The sequence below is a fragment of the Calypte anna genome, chromosome 6 (assembly GCF_003957555.1).
Source record: "Calypte anna isolate BGI_N300 chromosome 6, bCalAnn1_v1.p, whole genome shotgun sequence".
Lineage (NCBI taxonomy): Eukaryota > Metazoa > Chordata > Aves > Apodiformes > Trochilidae > Calypte > Calypte anna.
Window position 1 is genome coordinate 5,250,206 of NC_044252.1, and position 22,564 is coordinate 5,272,769.

At 42.3% G+C, this 22,564-nt stretch overlaps 1 protein-coding gene across 3 annotated transcripts in view; it reads left to right on the top strand.

The window, feature by feature from the left end:
* The first annotated feature begins 4,744 nt into the window (after positions 1–4,744).
* The window catches only part of CSGALNACT2 (chondroitin sulfate N-acetylgalactosaminyltransferase 2), a 40,539-nt gene continuing 22,719 nt past the window's right edge, over positions 4,745–22,564 (top strand). For 2 of the 3 annotated variants that reach the window (XM_008497099.2, XM_030453454.1), the window contains exons 1-2: positions 4,745–4,831; positions 19,981–21,221. In XM_008497099.2, coding sequence (XP_008495321.1) covers positions 20,558–21,221 — 664 coding nt within the window. In that variant the 5' untranslated portion in view covers positions 4,745–4,831; positions 19,981–20,557. Of the gene's footprint in view, positions 4,832–13,026; positions 13,186–19,980; positions 21,222–22,564 lie in introns of all 3 variants that reach the window. The other variant, XM_030453453.1, reaches the window with a different exon arrangement.

Here is a 22,564-nt window from a genome sequence, read left to right on the forward strand (position 1 = left end):
TGTGATAAAATTGTCTTATCTTTTTAGAAATAAGCCTAAAGCACTTCTTGGTGTCATTAGCCAGAAGTTAAAGGTGTTGTGGAATTGTCAGAAATAAACCAGTATAGAATTCCAGTATTCCATAGGGTGGATTACCCTGGTTGCAAATGAATGGTGGAGCCCTGGGCATAGGACCCATTGTGCCTGCCAGAAAATACTCAGGTTATGTGGCCAGGAAAAATCATCAGCTGTAACTGCAGATTGGAGGTGGAGCTGGGAGCACAGCTCCCTCCAATTCCCTTTCTCCCCTCCTGTTCCTCGGTGACAAAACCCAAAGTGATGCCCCTACTTCTGCTGTCATGTTTCTGGGATCCATCACCCAGCAAACTCGTGTTGGCAACAGGGGCTGTAGAAGTGATTTCAAAAAGAAAAAGTTATTTTAAGTAACTGTCTGCTAACAATTCTGCTCTATCCTTCCATAAACATTTCCAGATGACAATAGTACAGAGAAATTAATCATCCAAAGAAAAAAACAACTGGACTATAATAAGCATTTTTAGCCTCTTTAGCAATTTTCACCAGATGAAAGCTTTTGTTTTTAGGCAAAGTAATTAACTTACAGCTGTGACTGATTGTATTATCTTATTCAATAAGGAATGCCTTCTTTTTTCATCAATATTATTAATAAGTACTACTGAGTCTGCTTTAATGTAGGAGTCTATAGGAATTTAAAGTAGGTGATGCAGTCTGAACAGACTGCTTTCTAAGGAGGATTTCTGAAATTATGTAATTTAGCAACTGTGACCCCAAAACAGCAGGCAAAAACAACCTGTAACATTTTTTCCCAGTCATTATATAAATTATATGCTTCTGGGTCCAAAATTTAGTACATCATAATGCCAAAAAACTAGTACTTATTTGATATCAAGTCACTAAATTAAAAAAAAATGCAGTCTTTCAATAGCCAGAAGTAAAGGCCAAAAGTCTAAGCATTGCCTAAATCAAAATGCTGCAAGAATGCAAAATAAAAGGAACAGGCACAGTAAATATAGGATGATTACTGCATGGTAGAGTTGCTCTGAGGTGTTGGTACAAGGTAAGTTTACACATGCACTGTCTCTCCTAAACCTATTATTAAGTCAAGAGATTATTTCAGCCTCTAAAGCAGTGAAGTGAAATACCCAGACCTTCCAAGCACCTTTAATAATCATCCTAGATGCCCCACAGTAACAACAAGACAGTCATGGTGTGTTTTGTGACTCTGGGAGGTGCACAGAAAGCAAGCCTCAGGTTGGCCTTTTGGTGGCCTGAGTGATGCTCACAGGATGGAGTCACCAGCAGAGCCCAGGGTTAGGATTCTCCAAACCAAACAGAAGTTATTTCCACTGTGGTTCTCCACCTTTCCAATGACCCCTTATTTCATAGCCCATAGCAACAAGATGTGCTTGGATAGGACCAGAGACAAAAAGGTTATGTTTTGGAATAAAAATGCAAAAACGAGGATTTTAAGGGCAGAAAATATAAATCAAGAGGATTAAAATGCTGGAGGGTGGTTTATTTCAGGCTGTTAAAAATTATATATACTTATGGTTGTGTTGTTCAGGATCTGTTGTAAATAATTGGCAACAATTGAAGCAAGGATAAAGAAAGCAGCTTCACATGGGATGGTGTGGGAATGGTGCCATCAGTAAGGCTGTCTGACAAAGGGCCCTGTGTTGGGGCAAACTAATGACTATTGTTGGGCAATTATAGTTCTGAATCTTCAGGCAACACAACAGACCATTTTTCTTATTCCACATACACATTTCATTTCAGCTTGGGAGGATAAGAGAACAAAAATACTCACTGTTGAAGGCTTGCTTTTTTTTTTTTTTGCTATTTTTTTTCCCCTTTTCTTTGGTCTCATTTACATTATTTTTCACTTTGGCATCATGCTCCCAGATCAGCTCCTCGATCTTTTTTTTCTATTGTTTCTTCCCCTCCAGCCCACACATATGCTAAAAAAAAAAAAAATTAAAAAAAAAAAAAAAAAAAAAAAAAAAAAAAAAAAAAAAAAAGGAAAAACCCCAAATAAAACTACAAACCAAACAAAAAAAACCCCACTCAAGTATGGAGCTAATGCTGTTCTGGAAAACTCTTTTTTTCAATCAGCTGTTGCCAGTCACTTCCTTTTCCCTAACTGCACCAGTTATAAAACACCATTTACTGTTTAGCAAAAACATTGAAAAAAGTCTGTCTCTGAAGGAATTATAGTATTTTAATAAAATTTAAAGCTGTGTTACCTGTTTATATACACACCTATTGCTTCCAGAGGCTAAGAGGGCTGCAAATACCACTCTAAGGAAAATCCCCAGGCTGGAATGAACTGTGTCTTAAAATACAGACATTTGCTAAAAGTTTTATTGCCTGCTATGGTCACAAATAGACCAGGAATTCCTCTTTAGGCCTGTAAGAATAACACCAAATGGGAACTACAACAGAAGTCAGCACAAATACAGGTCTGGGTTATGAAGAAATGTCTAATCTTGGAACAGCTTATTCTGATAGAAGACACAGAAGTTATGCACAGCACCACTGCAAAAAAATAGTTTGTGGTAGACCTCATATACAGAGTTTTACTGTGAATAAGTACCCAAGTTGTTATTACTGGAGTTTAAGAAAACCTATTCTTTCCTTCTCTCTGTAAAAAAAAATAGAGAGAAAAATAAAAAATTCTTTCTGGAAGTGAAAGACCTTTGGTAAATAGAGAAAACTGGCACCTAAAGAAGTAGTATTCTGTGTACAGTATCCTGTAAGGCACTGTAGAGATCTCCCCACATAGTGGCAACTCTCTCTTGCACAGAAAAACCTGAGAAGCCTGAAGGACAATATTCAGAGGGGTTGCACTCTGTACCAGTGAGTGATGCAGGATTGTCAGAACCTCTGTGAAATCTACGTTGTAGCATTAGTTAATTAAATAACTTCAGTTATTTCCATTGTGTTATCGTCTTCCAAATAATATTATGTCTACAGAGCACTGCAGTTTTCAGGATGAGTACAGTAACACAAGGGTCTAGTAAACTCCTACCCACTAATCACCACTGAGAAGGACCTGAGCAATATTCAAGTCACCAGCAGTATGTAACACTGAAACTTCATATGAGGTGAGGTGTAAAATTGTAGTATATTTACATACTGTTTAAAGGAAAAGAATGAACCCACATTTGCCTGTTTTCATGAGCACATCCTTGAAAATCTCAAACCTTCTTATAACTCTCTTCTATATGAGACTCTTAAAATATATTTTTGATTGATACCCACCTAACTTTGATGATCCAGCCTCACTACAGTCTTCAGGGAAAGTGCTCTGATAGTCACCCCAGCAAAGTGTGTTTACCCTGTCAGTGGACCAGAGCAGTGAGCTGGAGGCTGGCAGCAAACAAGGGTCCCAGTTTATCCGGAAAAACCCTATTTAAAATTATTTATTTAAGGTATTCCCAGGAAAGACCTCTGTTGTCTGACACCTTGAACTCTAGGCTGGGGTAGCAGGTCCTTGCACACCCAGCCCCCTCCCAGGCTGTGCAGTGTGGCTGTTTATGAACAACTTGGTTTCCTTGTCTGAAGACAAAGGGTTGTTCTGTGCTAAATGGGGGTGATGGAGGGGACAGCCCCTGCTACTGAGGCCACCAGAAGCTCCACTCTGGAAAGTATCAGTGCCTTCATTTGAGGCTGCTGAGAAGTCACAGACACATCAGCAATGATGTCAATTTTAGGGACTGCAGGCCTTTACAGCATGAGCCTTCACCTGGGATGGAGTGTGTGTGATTCTTTTTGATGAGTGGGGCCAGAAACATCTGGGATGCAGTTATGAAATAAAATTACATTACCTGCTTCCTGAGCAGCTCTTGGCCTTACCCTTGTAAGCTGTTCCAGGCCACTTTTCATGCAAACAAGCTGAAAAGTACAGGAGACCTTAAGCACGGATTCAAGTCAAGCCCTGCAGAAAAATAAAACCAAATTTTTAAAATGAGGGATTTTTGGGAAGACTGTAAATAAACACTTGGGCAACCAGAAAATAATTGCCAATGAATTCTGCTTGTTGTAGGCCCTACACCTCTAGCACCAAGGCTGCAATTCTGTGGCTTTTGTAGACACCGGATAATAGCGGCCCCGCACTCGGTACCAGGACCTACAGCGAACCACCCGGGCCGAGCAGCTGCAGAGGCAGCACGGAGCAAGCGCGGCCCGGCCGCGGTTCCGGGGGTTCCGGGGCGGTACCGGGACCCCCCGGGGACGCCGCGGACCGGTGGAGGCCCCGTCCAGCCCAGTGGTACCGGCTTCTGGGCCTGGGCTCAGGCGCTCCCTGTTCCCTCATGCTCGGGGAGCTCTGCTCAGTGCGGGGGACCCTGGGGCGCTGCGGGGATGCCCGAACGTGCCCATGTGTGCGCCTTGCTTGTTACCAGCCGCCTACGGGTGTGTGTGTGTGTGAGTGTGTGAGTGTGAGACTCTGCTGACATGAGCCCTCAGCCACGTACTTATTGTTTTTCCTGGGTGCACAGCGTCCCTTCAGCCCCAGGGGTGCGGGGGACGGGCTGCGGGCTCCCGGGCCGCTGTGCGCCCCCCCAGCCGCCGCTCCCGGCCCTCAGCAGCGATCCCCGCCGCCGCCTCATCCCCCCCGCCCCGGTTCCACACCGCGGGCAGCCCAGCGCTGCCGGGCACTTGCGGGGGGAGATCGGGCGCCCCAGCAGCGCGGTTGGTTCCGCCCCGGGGGCGGTCGGTACCATCCCCTTTAAGCTCGGCGGCGGAGGGACCCTCCCGCTCCCTCCCCAGCGCACAGGAAGTGGTGCTGCGGCTCCGCGGCCGGGCCCGCCCGGTGAGTACGGCCGCTCCGCGTCTCTTCGCTCCCTTCGGCTCTCTCGCTTCCCCCTCTCCGTCACCTCCCTCCTTCCGATCTGCTGCGCTCCTCACCCGCATTCTCCGTGCCTCACCTGCCCGCCGGGCTCGGCCCACACGGGGGGTTGGGACGGTTCCGAGCGGCGCCCCTGGAGCCTGCCCGGTGGGTCCGTCTCTGGGCCGGGCGGCGTGGAGCGTGTTGCGGGGCCCAGGCCAGCCCCAGGGGTTTGCCCGCAGCCCTGAGGAGGGGAGCGGGGCCGGGAACGTATGGTTCCCCCCCCCCCAATCTCCGTTCCGAGGAGCTGCCGCGCCCCGGGGCGGGCAGGTGGGGCTGTGAAATCGGAACCGGTCCTCCGAGTCCTGGTGGTGGGGGCCTCTGGCAGCGAATTCAGTTTTTAAGCTTAGGGGTGTCTCGGCAATCGAATAAATCCCTTCTCCTCCTCACGGGTGCGTTTCCGTTATACGGAGTGTCCTGGGGACACAGTTCTGTGGCGGTGGCACCGCTGGAGGTGCCGGGGAGGTTTTGATCTCTCTGCAGTAAAAGCGGCGTCGCTGGGCTCCTCTCCCTCCTTCCAGCCGGGGGTCACGGGTGGTATCGAATAATTAAATAATTTGGGTTGGAAGAGACCTCTCAGGATCATCCGGTCCAACCCCCTGCAGTCAGCAGGGACACCGTCACCTAGGTCAGGTTGCTCAGAGCCTCATCAAGCCTCATCTTGAATATATCCAGGGATATTAACTTTGCTTCCTTCCACTTCACTCCCTGTCCAAGTTAATAGCAGCCTGGTAAATAATCTGTTCTTCAGTACTGCAGAGATGGGTGGTCACAGTGTCACCACCCTGTCCCTCTTTGTGGGGAATGCCTCTCCAGCTCCTCCGACCCCTACAAACCTCAGTTCCTTCCAGCATTCCCCCCCACCACCCTAACTAGAGGAAAGGATCATGAGAAGAAGGCACTGCATGATTTTCAGTGGGATATTCGAGCTTATTTTAACTCCTATTTTCATCAGCCAGGCTCTTGCTCATTACAGAGTGGTAGGGGTTGGAAGGAACCTCTGGAGATCATCTGCTCTGTTAAATTCTGTGTTTTGTAAATCGTGAGAGCTGGAACGTTCTGATACTGAGCGACATAAAAAATAAAATTGTATCCTGAAACTCATTCCCTCACTCACTCATCAGAGGAATGGTAAAGCAGAAACAGGGGGTTTGCAGTTTGCAGGTGATTTTTGAAGCTGAGTGTAGGAAAAATGAAACTGGATACTAAATGTTTTCAGTTAAGTTTATTCCCAATCTTCTTGATTAATCTTTATTCTGTGGTTTTTGCAGTTTGTGTTTTTTCTCCTTCTACCAGGTGGAAATAGAGACACTGATGTCTTTTGCTGAGCCTGTAGATGATGGATAAGGGCTAAGTGTGTTCTGTTGCTCTGATGAGTAACTTAAAAGAGCAGCAAAAAAGAATGAAAATCCCTCAAGCTAAGGTCATATAGAAATTTTTTTTATTTCTTTTTTTTAGTTTGATTCTTTGGGTACTGTAAATGCCAGGGCCTGTGAGCAAAGCTGTTTCTTCTTTTCCAGCATACACTAACTGAAAGTTCCTATTCTGCTTCAGTGTGTTTGAAGGAAACTTCTCACTTCTTGTATTTACTTGCCAGATAGTGAGTCTCTAAATGCTGTCAAAGACAACTTGGCAGTGTTCCCAGTAGCTGTCACAGGAGGTAGGTGGTTGTGTTTGGCATGTTAGTTGTGGGCATCGGTTATACCCTGAGGCTTCTAGGGACTTAAGTGCCATTGTACGGATGAGGAGACCCGGGTTGAGTGTTGCTACAGCAGCACCTTCCTAAACCATCAGTAATCTGAGAATGGAAGGAAGAGCAATGATTTGAAGTACAGGGCTCTGTGGTACAAATAGAAATTGTTTATTTTGTCTGCTCTGGAAGGAAACCCATGAAAGCTTTTGTGTGATTCAGATGAGTAGCTTGCAAATGGTTCTTTCCCTTCTTGGTTTCATGACTTAGCTTCAGTGTCATCCTCAGGCTTAAAGGGGGAAGAAAAAAATGAAAATTCCAAACTGGCCATTAGGGCTGCTGTGTCGTGGTTAAAGTTGTAACAAGTTATTCTTGAATTCAAATTCTTTTTAAGTTTCAGTACCTGGATAGGAGTCTTCATGAGTTATTGAGGAACATCACCTGAGGGCATGGTTAAATGATCAGTAGCTGTGGTCAGTTGCCAAGAAAAGCCACAAGTATATCTTGAACAGTTTTTACCCTTGCAGCACAGGGTACTTTTGTGCTGCTTTTCTGCACCCCATTATAAAAAGGATGACCACATTGACTTCATCTTTTGAGAGATAAAACTAAACTTGGAGTAGGGAGGGGTATGGGAAATGAGGCCAGGTTGTTGGTTTGGTTTTTTTTTTAATGCAGGAAGCATTGCACAATGTTTTCCTTCACTCTGAAGCAGTCTGTCATTACAAAGCAAGCTTCATGACTTGCAGTATTTTCTCTTTGAATAATGCTGAAGCAGGATCATAGATGTGAGGTTAAACTGAGGCTTTGGATGAGGATTTGGGTGGCATTGGAATTGATAATGTGCTCGGGAAGACACTGCTAATGTGTGGGAAGAGAGTATAATAATGTTGCTTCTGGAAGAAAAATAACACCATCAAATAGGTTTCAGGGTTTGAAACACAAGACTTTCTTTAAAAAGAAAAAAGAAAAAAGTCTTTTCAAAATGGTACTATGGGAGGAAAATATTTCAGGAACATAATAGCTTTTGTAAAAAAAAAAAACCAACACATTATCTGTGCATCTAATTATATTCTTGCAAGCTTAGTGTTTGAAATGGGAAAATGAAATTGCAACTCACAAGATGGTCAGAAATTTACTTCTTTTGTGAGGGAAAGGGAATATAGTTTTATTTCTGAGTTGTAGCCACAGCTTGTAAGAAGTGTTTGCAGAAGGACACTTCTCCCTGTCTGCCAGAACAGTTTCATTTTGAATAATGATTAGAAGAACACAGCACTTCCATTAATATTGCTTATTAGAAAAATATGGTAGTGTACAATGACTTCAGTTAGAAAAATCTGGAAGTGTACAATGACTTTAATGCTCATTATTTCTTTTTTATGAAGCTTATTTGGAAAAAAAATATAAAATTTCTGAAGGCAGGAACAGTACTGCAGATGTTACTCTCCTTGATGTGTCTTCTGGTGCAAAGGAGTGGGACAGGATACTGTTTGAGGCCCCTTTTTAAGTTTGTCTAGCTGCTGCTTTCTTCTAAGCCTAAAAATTTTTGCAGTAAGGCTGCTGGTATCTTGCTTATACCTAAAAATGTTGACAGGCAGGTTAGGCAGCTTAATACTTCTGGAGCATCTTACACCCTGCTGTATGTCTGATCTAAATTGTTAATTCTAATGGTCACTGCTAGCTGAGAAACTTTTTTTTTTTTAATTAAGAGTAACCGAATAATCATTGCAACCTAAATGTAATCACTGAAGATCAATGGGAAAGGAAAATGAGCTTTTTTCCTAGTCCTGGAAGATTTCTGCTGCATATGAAAATACAGCAGGTATCAGATATAAAACTATGTGAGCAGCTCTCTGTGCTGGCACTGGGCTCTCCATCCTGCTGCTCTTTTTGGTGTGTGGTAAGGCTGGCAGGAGACACTTGGATATTTTGGTGGACTATGGAGAGAAGAGGATCTTGGAATGCTCTCTGCTTTACCTTACCTGTTTTTAAAGGCTTTTCTGATTCACAAACCAAATGCTCTGAAAGTCTTCCTGGTGAGCTGGTAAAGCTGGCAAGACAGTGCAGGTGCTGAGAATGCCAATGTGGGCATTGGAAAGCTCAGTGGTTTGATCAGCATTTGATTCAAAAAGAAGTTCAAAGCATCCAAATATGACTTGAGGCAAGGAAGCTATCATGTAAGGAAGTCTTGTGTTCACTTTTTTTGAAGCTAACCATTTCCTGCCAGTCTGAATCACCTCCAACTGTAATGACAAAAAACTCCAGTGACTGGCCCCTGTACTCCTTAAGGTTGGCCTGCAGTCCGTGTGTCTCCCACTACTGTGCTCCTCTTGAGTCTCATCACTTCCCTTGGCTCCTCCATGGTCCTGGGGAGCTCCTTATCTGGACCCCAGGTGCCTCCCAGCCCATGGGACATCCCCCAATTGGTGGGTGACAGAAAGGGGAGGTCTGCCTGTGTTTTTCTTCTCCTTCATCTTAAACCTTTCCCTGGTAAAGTGGGCAGGTGATAAAGGGCAGGTCTGTCTCACTGTTTTTCTTCCCCTTCCTCCCCCATACTAAGCTGTGCTGGTGAAGCAGCTCCTGGAAGAGGATCCCTCTCCTTTATGGCACTAGTGGGGGTGTCACTTGGGGCAGCCATCTGGAAGCTGGGATCAGCACCCAGCCTACATGTCCCTCTGGTGTTGGCTGTAAGCCTTAGGTGCAGCTTCTCTGCCGTGGGTAGAAGTGACCCAAGCTGTCAATGATGGAGGGGTAGGAATGTTTAACCATGGGAGTTTGAGTGCAAGGATACCACTGTAAGTAGAGAAAAAATGTGCAAAGCTGCAGCAGCTGTCTCAGCACCATAGGATGGATGCATGGATGGATGGATGCTGGGAGAGGGCAGATGCATTTATCACTAAAGCAAAAACTAAGGGAACTAATTCTACTGTTCTCTGTACTGCTGGCAATTCCTATTAAAGGCAAGTGATAGTCCAGTTGCAGAACACAAGTGAAATTTCTTTGTGGCCAGTGAATTCTCTGGAGATGGGTCCTGCCACATATGTAGTGGCTGTCACAGGCAGCACTCCTCTCATGGAGCTGAACAGAACTCTAGGCTGGTTCTGTGTTCAAAGCTAAAACAAAACAATGCACAACAGCTAGGAAATAAAGGTAAACTTGGAAATATTTTATATGTGCCAGTATTGTATTTCTAAGTAAAATTGCTAAACAGCTTAGGATTTGTTTGCTCTATATAGATATCTGCTGCTTGTATTTAAGTTTAATGACCTTTTGCTGTTAATGTTAGTCTGTGTGTCTGCACTGTGGATTGTGTCTTTTGTCCAGGCAGTAGTAGATCATCACCTTCATAACAGATCAAAAGTGTAGGATACCCGAGATCTCAAAAAAGCTGTATAGGAAAAAAATAAACAATTCTTCTAGGTTGAGTTTGTTGCTGTTGCAAAGGCAGGTGCTGAGCAGCAGTGCACAGGAAGCATCTGAAGCTTATGGGGAACACCACTGCTTTACAGCAGGGGAAAATGCAAAATGACAGCCTAGAGCACAGTCTCTTGAATTATATGGAGAGCAAAGTCATTAGTTTCACAGAATCACAGAATGTCAGGGGTTGAAAGAGACCTCTGAAGATCATCAAATTCAACCCCCTGCCAGAGCAGGACTAAAACTAGAAATAAAAGCTGTCCTGGAAGAGTGTTTTGCATGATAGCTTTCAGATGACTTGTGGTAGCACTTCTGCTGTCTCTTCAAGGTTTCCCCAAGCAATGGTGTCAAAAACGATAAGCTACTTGTCAGCACTGTGGATACTACTCACTGCCCTGGGGGCAGGCAGCACATGGTTTTCATGTCATCCTAGTGATCTGGTAGAGTGGAAATTCAGGCTGCTGAGTGATGATCATTCATCATCCCTGTCGTCTGGGACCTTCTGATATGGGCAGAAGTCTTCCAAAGAAGAGAAATACTATTTGTGAGCTAGGAGGACGAGGATGGTTTGGGGTTAGACAGAGGTTGATGTGCTTGCCTCTCCCAAGCTCTTCCCCTGTGCTCCCAACGTTTGCAAGAGGAGTGAATTTTAATATCCAAAATGCTCTATTAAATTCTGCTATGAATCTAAGTAAGTTTCTTTCAGTTGGTGTATTATTGTATTGTTGGTGTATTGAAAGGTCCTGAGCATTTATGAGTTTAACCTAGCTAGGTGGAGAGGTGGGAGAGATTTAAATCATCTATTCAAAAAGGCAAGAGGAGAAATTAACAGGATAATAAATACTAAAATTCTAAGTATAGCAATAATAATAATATTATTAATAATACTAAAATAGTGTAATAGAAGTTGTTACCAGTAGGACCATGTGTTAAATGTGGAACTTTGAATACTTTGTGACACGTGTCTGTGTTAAAAACCTTTATGTCCATGCTGTGAACAAAAACTAACAACAACAAAAATTGTGTAATATGGGCACAAGGAACCTGCAAAAGCTCAGCAGTGGTTTATAAAAACTTTTGGCTTCTCTGGCCTCCAAATCACTGAAGGGAAGAGGAGGAAGAAGAATGCTGCAAGTGGTCCAGAGACTGACTTCAGGGGCTCAAAAAACAAAACACAGAGGGAGGGAGCAGAGTAATGCCAAGTGTTGAGTGTTGTTTCTCTTTCCTGCCACTGTCTTTTGCATTGCAAGGCAACTTTAAAAAAAACCATGAATATCAAGATAGGTACTTCTGACAGGCTGCAAGCTTCTCTGCTTTCAGTGAAGCCTTATAGAAGCTGGTCCTTTAAGACTAAGTTAATAATGAGTTATAATGTCAAATTGAAAAATTACAGATGACATCAGTGCATCTAGCTGTGCTTCTGGAACACACCAGATGTTTCTCAATCTTTTGGCATCCACCTTTCACTTCTGGAGACATATGCATGGCTGATCTGTTGTGCTGGAAGCAGAACCTAAGCTACTATTCTGATCTTTCAGCCATTCTAGAAATATTTTTTTGTTTTGTTCCTCCTTAAATCGTAGATCCATGGAATGAGGAATAGCAAAGTAAGCCCAGTTTTGAATACCACATGTTGTACTGAAATAATTGATTCAGTTTATTTAAGAAAGACTTTAGGGTAGTTGATTTTCAAGGCAGCATTGTTCTCAGGATTTCTGTGTCTAATTGTGTCTCAAACTAATTTTAGATATTTTAAAGCATACAATTCAAACTTCCAGAGGGATAAAATGCACAGAAATGTCTTCCCTTAGTCTCTTCAGGAGTATTGGTGGTCTTGAAACTTCCAGTGAAGAGATTTCTGTGCAGATTTCGCTTGGTCAAGGTCACTTCCCACAAAATTTAGCAATAAATCAGAACTTTAATAAGAATCTTCTGTGTTGCTCTTTGGTGCATAGTTGTCTAGTGAAACTTCTTAGTGGTATTTAAAGCAATTGCTCCATGCATTTCTGCTTTCAAGATGATACTAATAGAAGACTGAAAGTCTTTTTAAGAAAACTTCATGTGCACTTGATCATTTACTTTCTTGCTGGTTTTAGTTCAACTACTACATCTTACTCATAACCTGACTTGAAAAGAGTATAGCTGTGACCATAGAAAAAAAGTTAAAATTCAACTTTTCCACAGGATGAAGTGTCTCACTGCTTTTCTAAATGCTGGCTAATGAGCTCTTCAACCATTAGAAAGCACACCCTGGCTAAGGACTGTTCTTCTCTAAATATTCTTCTGGTAGAGTAAAGAAAGAAATCTCTAAATGCTAACCACCTGTTAGGCACCCTTGAGAGCTTCCAAGGGGATCTGCTTTGCCCCACAGCATTTCAGATTTCCTTTACATGCGTGAGAAAACTCCATTCATTGCCTCTCTCCTTGCTTCCCCCACTGGCAAGTGTTCCACTGGCTCTGAACTTGTGTAACAACTGCCCTTTAAAAATAGCATGAGGCTTTACCTACATTGGGGAATATATTTTTACTATGCTCAGGGTACAGTAACTTCACTGTCTTAATCTCAATATACTGTTAACTGGGTAATTAAGAGATGTTAGGAAACAGGAGATGATTTGGTACTGAGAGATATGGTACAAGTTAGGTGAAGAGCTTCCAAGGGAACCACATCCTTCTCAGCTCTTTGCTTTTGCCTGCTACCATTCCTGCAATGGAAAATTTCAGACATTTTGAGTGTTTGGGCTTTTTAGTAGAAAGTGGCATCAGTGAAAACAGAAGTGTGCTGTGCAAATGCTGTGCACCTGAGCTACAGTCACCTTTTACATTTTCCTGGTACTTTTCACTAGTTACCTCTTGTGTTTGCTGAAGCACATTGGTCCTGTGCAAGGGAAATACTTCACTGGGACAGTTTGAGATATTTAAACACTTTGGGTGCCAGAAGAGTATTTTGCTTCCTTCATTCATTGTAAGGTGATGCACTTTAGGTACAACTGTTTTTTCTGTCCTAAAACAGACTGTCTCAAGAAGACCTTCCTACATCATTACCTCATGGAAGACAACTGAACATAGTGATGTTTCTTTCTCCCACTAGCCACACTGAAAGGAATACAAAGATTTGGCTGCCTGTGCTCTGTTAGAGACCACATTGCATCCTTGAAGATCAGCTGGAGGTGTAAGCTGTGTGATTTAATTCTGCTGAAGCTCTCTTCCACCCTGGTGCAGCCTTCCTGTTGCCTTTGGCTGTAGTGTCTGTGATGCCACCCATCCCTGAACAGCCCTGGGTCTTGCCATCCCCTGGGTGAGGAAACTGTGATGTTGACAAGGTTTTTGGAAAGCACATGGTATAAGTAGGTCAGTGCCTTGCCTAATGCTCATGTAACAAATGGCCTGCTCTTTGTGAGATGTCAGAAATACCTTTAGAAAGTGCTTCCCTGATAATTGTACTGAGGTAGCTACTTCTGCTTTTGTTCCCATTGTTTGGCTGGCCATTCACAACCCTTGTGGCAGGCAAAATAAGTGCAGTTCTATAATACTGCTGTTTCTTTAATTCCCTTACAATAGGGGGAATAAAGAGTTGCTTCTCTAAGTCTGGGGTTTGTGGGTTTTTTTTGCCAAATTTAGAGGAATAGTACCTGCACCAATGGAAAACCCCACAAGCTGTATTTTATTAAAAAAGAAGAAGGTATGTAAAATAGAGAAATAATTATATCTTACAGAAGGTGAAGGCAGCAAGTCTTTCAGGATAACTATAATAGTTTTAAAACAAGCAAGCAAACAAAGAAAACTACTTCTGGTGTCACCTAGGACATTTCACCTAGCTTTGTTCTTGCCAGGCAGATGTGTTTCTTCATAAAAACAGTGAAGTGACTGAGTTGACTTTTCTTTCCTGGCCTTATCTGAAATAGGATAATGCTGGCCAGGGGAGTTAAGGTGTAGCTGGTTGGGTTTCAAGTTCCAGTTTCAATTCAGCAGTCTCCAGACAAATTGACTTGCTCTGGCTTCACTGCAGCCAGAGCAGGGCTCCTGTTTGTCAGCTCAGTGTGTACTTTGGATTAAGTATAAAGTAAACAATGTGAATTATGTTTTTCTTCTTTTTTTTGGTTCACTTAACTCTGTCATGGATTTGGTTTTGTGTAGAAACAACAAAGCAACACACAATAACTTGCTTCTCAAACTTCTGGGAGATAAAATGCTTCAGCAAATGGCCGTCTTTCATCCCTTTTTATTTCACAGTAGGTTATGTAAGAAGTGCATGAAAAGCATTTCAGTGCAGTAAATGTTTCATTGATTTGAGGATGAAAGCATGACTGCTTTCTCTAGGGCTGTTGTGACAAAGTTATCAGCATTTCTGTGTTGCTGGAAATCACCTTCTGGTTGTGTTGGGCTATGGCACTGAGAATGGTGCCAATAAACCTCTGGTTATTTCCTGTTGTGTTGCCTTGGCATTCTGGTTTATCTTCTGGGCATATTCAAGGGTTATGTGGACGAGGGGCAGAACGGGTCCTTGACACAAGCCTGATGGTCTGTATTGTTGTAAAAACACATGCAGTGAACTTGAAACTTAGGAGATACCTAATGCATGAAACAAAGGAGATAAGAAACTGGGGGTGCACTGAAGTCTCTAAGGTGACAGAGGAGCCTTGTGGAGGATTAATCTTAATTTTATTCTGAAGCACATCATTTCTGCTGGCAAGAACATGGTACTGCTTTTGTAAAATAAGCCTGTTTGCAGAGAAATATTATCTTTTTGAGTAATAAATCCTGTGATTGTTGTCGTAACTTTTTCCTACGGGTTCCCGTGCCTGAATTACTTCTTCCTGGTATACTGTGAATACTACTATGAACCTTGTGCCAAAGGCATGACTTTTTACCTTCCCATTCAGGAACTAAACAAATATCTGAAGTTACCTCTTGCAGATCTGCCTGAGAGCTTTATAATTCATCCCAGACTATTCATAATGCATACAGTAGTTCTCGTGCTGGCTGAGGTTTCCATGTCCTTAATTGAAAATTAAATAAGATGCTGAGTGATTAGTGTGCAGTTGTCACTGGCCCCTCAGTCCCCATGGGACTCAGGCTTTGGCAGTGTTTACCAGAGGGAGTTTATAACAAAGAAAGCAGAGGGACACTAAGCAACCAAGTGGAGTTGGTAAGCTTACAAGAATTAAGGATCTCAGATTTCAAGGAAATGTTGATGAAAATTGTAAGAGGTAGCTGGAAGTCACTTTAGTCTTAGATAATGTGAGTAGAAAAGCTGAAGTTCTGGGCTTACAAACTAAACCTGCCCATTGCGATGTGTTTGGAATGATGTCTTATGCTCTAAACTTTTTTTAAAAGTTGAAAATAAGCTGCTGCTTGTGCCTGTTATGATGGATTTTAACGTGGGTAATAGTTGCAATGTGTATGAGCACAGCTTTCATATTCTTCAGAATTTATTATTAAACTGGGAAGGTCTTAAGTGCTTTGTGATAATTTTTGCTCTCTGCTGGTGTTACTCTTCTTTCCATAAACTGATAGTGGCTTTTGAATTCTCTCCTGTCCATCAGCGTGTGTGTGCTTGGGAGGCAGAGCTGTAGCTGTGAGTGCATCAGATGGTGGAATTGTGATAAAAACAAGTTATTTTCAGGCAGTCCAGGGATGATGAGATAGCAGGCTAAAGATCAGTTTGCTATGGAAAGCGAGAACTGTGGCCTCTAACTCTCCTCTTGGGTATTTTTTCTCTTCTTTGCTTTTTCCCTTTCTATTAACCTTTCCAACAGTGGAAAAAATCTGACTTTGGTACTCATTTGACCAGAACTGTATAATTAAACCCTGAACAAATTTCTTTTTGTCTTTCCTGAGGCTATGCCTCAGCAGCCAGATGCTCAGAGATGCTGTGTTTCTGCATACTTAAGGTATGACTTGAGGTTTCTTTTTGTAGGGTTTTTGCAAGGATTGTCTGTGGCAGCAAAGGCAGCCAGCTTGCTTTGTGCTGCTTTCAGCACAGGGAAAAACCCTGTGTTTCTCTAATGTTAAAAAGACATTTTGTTTTCACTGATGCTTCAGAATCAGATGGGTTATTCAGGGGATAATACTGGACCTTATGTTTTTGTTGTGTAACTTGCCAAGGAGAGAAGAATGTGTGTGTGGAGGGGGCTTGGGACAGGGAATATTTGTGGCATCTGGGTGAAATTATGAACAATAAAATAACTATGAAAATCAGCTGAAATTTCATAAGCAGCTAAACTATGACCATCTAGGGCATGCTGAATGGAAAGGATACGTCTGAAGTAGAACATGCTGAAATGAGGAATGTCTGTACAGTCTGGCACAGATCAAGTGCACAGTGAATTAGGTCACAGCTTTAAGTCTTAAATGTTTTTCCCTCTTCAGAAAGTCATACTCATCCTTTGCAACAAAGAACCAAAACAGAATGCTAATATAATAACAACAAATTTTAAGGGCTTTTCAATTAGCATGCTGGTCAATTGCCTTGTGCTTAGAGAATCAGTGAGTCCTTTTGTAAGGAACAGAAGCATTTCCATAGTTGAATATACATAAGGCCCTGGAAATGCAGAAAGCATAACAACCAGTTACTTCTGGAAAACTTGCACATCTTTTAAGCATTGTGTTAGCCTCAGATGGCTTTTTGGAGATCATAGGGGGTGTTTCAAATAGACTTGTTTGAAGAATTGAAATAAAGTGAAATATCAGCATATGCAATTTAGAGATTTGGAACTTAATCTTTAAACACTGACGTGCTGATCCTGGGGACTTCTGTATGATTACTTATTTCCAGATAATCTCACTGCAAACTTCAGAATGAACCATGTGACACTGAATTAATTTTCCTATTGTGATTCTTGGGATCTTGTGAGCTTCTGCTAATCCTGGTGTTTCACAGCCTGCTTTCTCTAGTAGCCGTCTTCTTCTACAGAGTCATTCCTGGAACTCTAAAACAGTGCTGTGCCAGGTGCAGTTCTTACCTAATTTGGGCTTAACTATGCAAAACTAGTGTTTTCCTGAAAAGAGAGACTGCTGAAATAGAGGCCTCAAACCCCTCCTTTTCTAATGGGCTTAGAATGAAGACAGTGACTGACACTCAGTCCTTGAAGGATATGACTGACTGCCTCATGACTCTTCTCAGCATAAGTAAAATTGGAGAGAAAAAAAGGAGATATCCAGATTGGATAAGCCCACATCTTTGGCCAGCTAACTTCCTCCTTTAGCTCTCCAATTTAAAATTTTAATGTTGTTTAACATACCTAGTTGCACAAACATGACTTGCCTTTAAAGGCCACAGGGAATCTGTAATGGGGAAAATGCACAAAACCTGTCAAAGATAAATAGGCAAGAGCTGTCTCTGTGCAGAGGCTGCCTTGATACTGGGACTGTCACTAGATCACTGCAAAATGGCCTCAGCTAATGAGGAGGGAATCAAGAGCCTAGAAGAAGAACCAGCGAGCTCTCTACCACCCTCCACATGTGTTTTCCATTGCTTCAGTGCCTTATTGTCTCCCTTCCTTAAGGCAATACTGCACCCAGCAGCATAGATAGGTACAGTGCCAGTAGAAAGGCTCAGAAATCTGCAGTTTTTCATTGTCTTTTGTTCTTCTTGTGTTGCTGATGCAATGCTAGCAGCGAGTCCCTGTTGAGGCATCCTGACTTTCTTAATCCCTGCTTACCAGAATGATGTACACTTGGCCACAGGCAAAGTTTTCAGAACAGAGTTGTTCTTTCATTGCCCACTGCTATTGTCTGGGGGAATTTTCCTCTCCTTGTACATTGTGTCCCCTTGTCACCCCATCAGGAAACCAATCACCACTTGCTTCTGAGACAGGAATGAGACCTACAGAAACTTAGTGACTCGTGGAGGTTGAGCACAGGGCAGTGTATTGGTAGAGCAAGAATCAAGGAAAGGCCCAGTTCAGAGGTGTCTGTTGATCACTTAACAACAGTTTGTGATTGTTTAAAGGCCATGGGGGTAGAAGGTTGTGTGACTTTAGTGGCTGCAAGTTCAGTGATGAACCAAGTCTGGCTGAGGTCACTTCGTGACCAAAGTGTGCCATGTTAACCCAAATAATCTCTTTTGACAGTGTTATCTACACACATTAGCTCCTGGTTTCTAGTACATGCTTTGATGTTCTTTAATTATCCTGGAAAAATTAGGAGAAAGGTAAAGGAAAAACTCTCTTCTTAAAGCTCAGCTTAATTTCCTACCCTGTCCCCAGTACCAAAAGCTTCTCCTTGTCACTTGGAAACCTGATTCCTGTAGTTACACAATAGCTGTGCTTGTGTGTATACTGCAATGCAAAAATGCTGCTGTTCTTGGCACCAGGAATAAGGTTGTGCAGTGAAAAATAATTGGGATTGGATTTGTCAGTATAGGTTCTGTAGTTTGATCATTTTTCAGTATGCCTGGACTGATGTAAGATGTGCCAGCTTCTGTGTGGGGCAGCTTTAGGATAATGTAATGTTTTTCTAGGTTTAAATTAAACATAAGGGAGTTTTGTTTTTTGTTCATTAATTGTGACTTTACCTCTCGTGGTCTAACAGAACAAGAATTTGGGAAGAAATGTAAAAAAAAAACATGGTATAAGCAACTTTGTGCTAAAGAAAGCCTGGGATGATATTACATCATTTCTGTGAACTGGTTTCATACTGTAGATTGTTTTTAATTCTGTCTCACTTTGATGCACCACATCTGGACCCTGGTCAATAGTCTGAGGATACATCTGGTGTTGATCACACTTTATAGGCATTTAACTTGCACTTACATAGTGTTGTGTTTGTGCAGTGAGGAGTGACTAACTCCTGTCTCATTTGGACTTGAAAGCCTGTCATCCAGAACTGGGTTGGTAAAACTGCCACTTTTGGTATCAAAATGATGCACACTCCTTACCCAAGTTCAAAAGGCTTCAGGTAACTAATGCCTTAAGCTGCTGTATTACTGATTTCTACATAATGGAGATAATTTATTTATGAACAGGGTCATAGGCAGTGACTGGAGCACTAGAAATACTGATGACTGCTTCAGGCAGTGTTGTAGGCTTAGCTGGACAACACTAGGCAGCTCAGGCAAAACTTGGTGTGCATGACATGTATGCAAACTTAGGATCAGCTATCACATTGGTGTCAGTGATAGGAATAAATCACTTTATCTTTTAGGCCTTTTTATTGGAGCTTTTTGCAGATGGTGTGGCTCAATGTCATGATGCCACTGATATGTGGCACCTGGTCCTCACTATAGCAATATTCTGATGCTGGAAGCCAAGTGGGAAAGCAGAAACATCCAAAAGATAAAAAGATGTAACTGGGGAGAAACTTTCCAAGGTGTTTGTGAACACATGGAGTGCATTGTGGCACTGTGACTTATTTGAGGGCATAGAGGAAGACAGGATGTGTGGCTGCTGGTGGTGCCAAGTAACAGTCTGACCAACATGCATACAGGGAGTATTGGAGAGGCTCTGTTGAAGTTGATCTGCTCTGAAATGCTGTTCCTGTGAACTTTGATATTTAAATCTGCAATACTTTATTAATGAGTGAATAATTATTCCCTAAAAGATACTTACTTACAGTGAAAGCAAATGGAAGTGCAAGTTTTGGCTGCTTCAAGATAGTTGTTCAGTATAAGGAGTAGGAACGGCGTGGGTTTTGGGCATCCTCCCCTTCCACAAAGGATAAAAAAGCAAGAAAGACCAAGAAGGTACAGGGGAGTTAGGTAAAACTTGATGAAACTGGAAGAACCCATACTGCTTAAGAGAGCTAAATGAAAAATGTATTTGATTAGACTGTCCCAATATTGCTGTTTTCTGGACACTGTGTCAAAGGGAATCACTGATGGGTAATGCAGTGGAAAGAGTGAATGTTTTTGTCCTTTTCCCTCCTATTCCCCCCAATCCTTTGCATCCATGTATTACAAGTTTGTTCATGTGTTTCCAAATGATTGTTTTTGTAGTTCTAATATGTGCCTTTTTTTTAATTTTAGGTTTTGACTTCATTTTGCTGACTCAAGTCGCAGATTCCAAGGAAAGGAGGGGAAGGGGAATAAAACACTGAAGTGCCAGAGGAAAAGCCAAATCAGCCAATGAAAATTACTGTTACTGAAGTGCCCACTGCTCTCACTTACATATAGTGGGGGGGAAAATTGCTGCTGATTCAAAGCTTCTAAAATGACTTGTGCAGACTTTTCTCTCTGAACTTGAAATAGTCTAAGATTCTTCAACCAGAGTTCAATTAGGAAATGGAAATATGACTTCTTGCTGGTGTCTTCCATCTTCCTTCCCCTCTGCAAGGTTTCTTGTTTGGGATAGGAAATCGTGAACAAATTGTATGGCGTCGGCCAAGCTTCGAGCTGATGGTTATGGATAAATCAGGAGCTTGGATTTATGTCCCTGCAATGACACCTGATCAAGGCAAAGGTTGAGAACTACTCATAAGCTACTTTGTCAAAACTTCTAGGAAATACTATGGTCATATTTTCTCTAAAGTTTGAACTCTAGGGTAATGTTCCCTGGAAGGCAGGAGCAGCTAAGTGATCTTTTTGGATTGGAAACAGAAATATTATGAGAATGCCCAGAAGAGGCTTTGTAATTCAAGCCAGGACTCGTTGGCTTTTAGTGGGCCTTGCTCTACTGTTCAGTTTAGTCTTGCTCATGTATTTGCTCGAGTGTGCTCCCCAAACTGATAGTAATGGATCTCTGCCTGGTGTTGTAGGTGACAGCATGGGCAAAGAATACTACCAGGCTCTCTTGCAGGAACAGGAAGAGCATTACCAAAACCGAGCCACCAGTCTGAAACGTCAGATTGCCCAGTTAAAGCAAGAGCTTCAGGAAATGAGTGATAAATTGAAATCCCTGCAGGAAAAAAAGAGCCCTAAGGTCAATGGTGTGAACTACCAGGGCACCAAAGAACAAGCATCCAGTGACCTCCTAGAGTTTCTCCATTCCCAGATTGATAAAGCTGAGGTGAGCGTGGGGGCCAAGCTGCCAAGTGAATATGGAGTCATTCCTTTTGAAAGCTTTACATCCATGAAAGTATTCCAGCTGGAGATGGGGCTCACTCGGCATCCAGAAGAGAAACCTGTTAGGAAGGACAAACGAGATGAATTGGTGGAAGTTATTGAGGCTGGCCTGGAAGTTATTAATAATCCAGATGAAGAAGATGGACAAGATGAAGATGATGGAGTAGGAGAGAAACAGCTGTATGGTGACAGTGATTTCATAGAAGGTATGTTTGCTGCATGCTTCCCAGCCTGTTAGCAGAATGTCACAACAGGTATTGAGTATTGCTGATATTTTTAGGGGTTTTACCTACTTAAATAGTGTCCTGAACAGAAATGCCCTGGTGAGAACCTTTATTTCTCATAATAAAGAGTACTAGAGCTTCCTTAGGGTTGTGTTTTGAGTAGGAAGCAAGCAATCCATTTCAGAAGGGCTCACCAAAAGGAGTGTATGGGGGAGGCTGTATCTTCTTGAAATACTGAGACATTCATAAGTTATTGTAGCTGAAGTCAGCGTGATACAACAGCTCATGGTACTGAGTGACTGAAAGGCTTCCTGGTAGCAGCAGGAGAGAGGAATTGATTCATGTCTCTTGTTCCAGCATAGTTTAGCAAGTCAATGTGAAGCTAGAGGGTTTTTCTTTGTGCCACTTGTAGTTAATAGTCAGGCTTTTGACTCTGTCAGGGTTGGCATGCTGACGTGGAAGGGAGAGGTTGGCAGGGTTGTGTCTTCTGGTCATGTCAGCTGAAAAAACTTGGTGTCCTGAATAGACCCTTCCTGGTGTACTAGTTATGGTTTCTGCTAAGCTATGCAACCTTGAACTGTGCTCTTATTCTTTCTCAGTGCTTGGGAGATCAATTAACAGAAAACTGCTGTTATTTGCTTTTATAATGGCACATCATGCTTTCAGCACTTAGTGGCACCCTTCAGAGATGTGTTAGTGAGAATTCCTATAGAAGGTGGCTTTCAAGGCACAGTGTAATGGTGATGGAGATGAGTGTTAACAAAAACTGCCCTAGTACCTCTTTTTTGTATTTGCAGTATTAAATACAGTTCATGATGCCATAAAAAACCCCAAAGTTGGACCATGTTATAGGAGCATTACTGTAAAAGGGATTCTGGATCTCAGCAGTACTGATGTCTGCACTATTAAGCAAACATGCTGGAGAAAGGTACTGTTGGCCTTGAAATAATCAGTTCTTTCAGTCTGAGATGATGTAATTGGTCTGTAGCACAAAGTCTCTGCTTTTAACAGCTACTGCCTTTAAAGTTTAATGCAAGTACCCTTCCTCCTTCCAGAAGGTGGAGCAAGGCTTAGAATCCACTCAACTGTGTCCATGTAACTCTGCTGGCAGAGTGTTTGGCTCTTAGAAATTTTTTTGTTACTTAAAATCATAGTAATTGTCACGGTTTAACACTGGCCCGGCAATTAAACCGAATAACAGACGCTCTCTATTAATCTGTCTCTCCTTGATAGAGAAAGGAGAGAGAATAAGGGAGAGAGACTTATGGGTTGGAAACTAAACTACACAACTTTAATGAAACAGTAGTGATAAATAGGTAAAATTA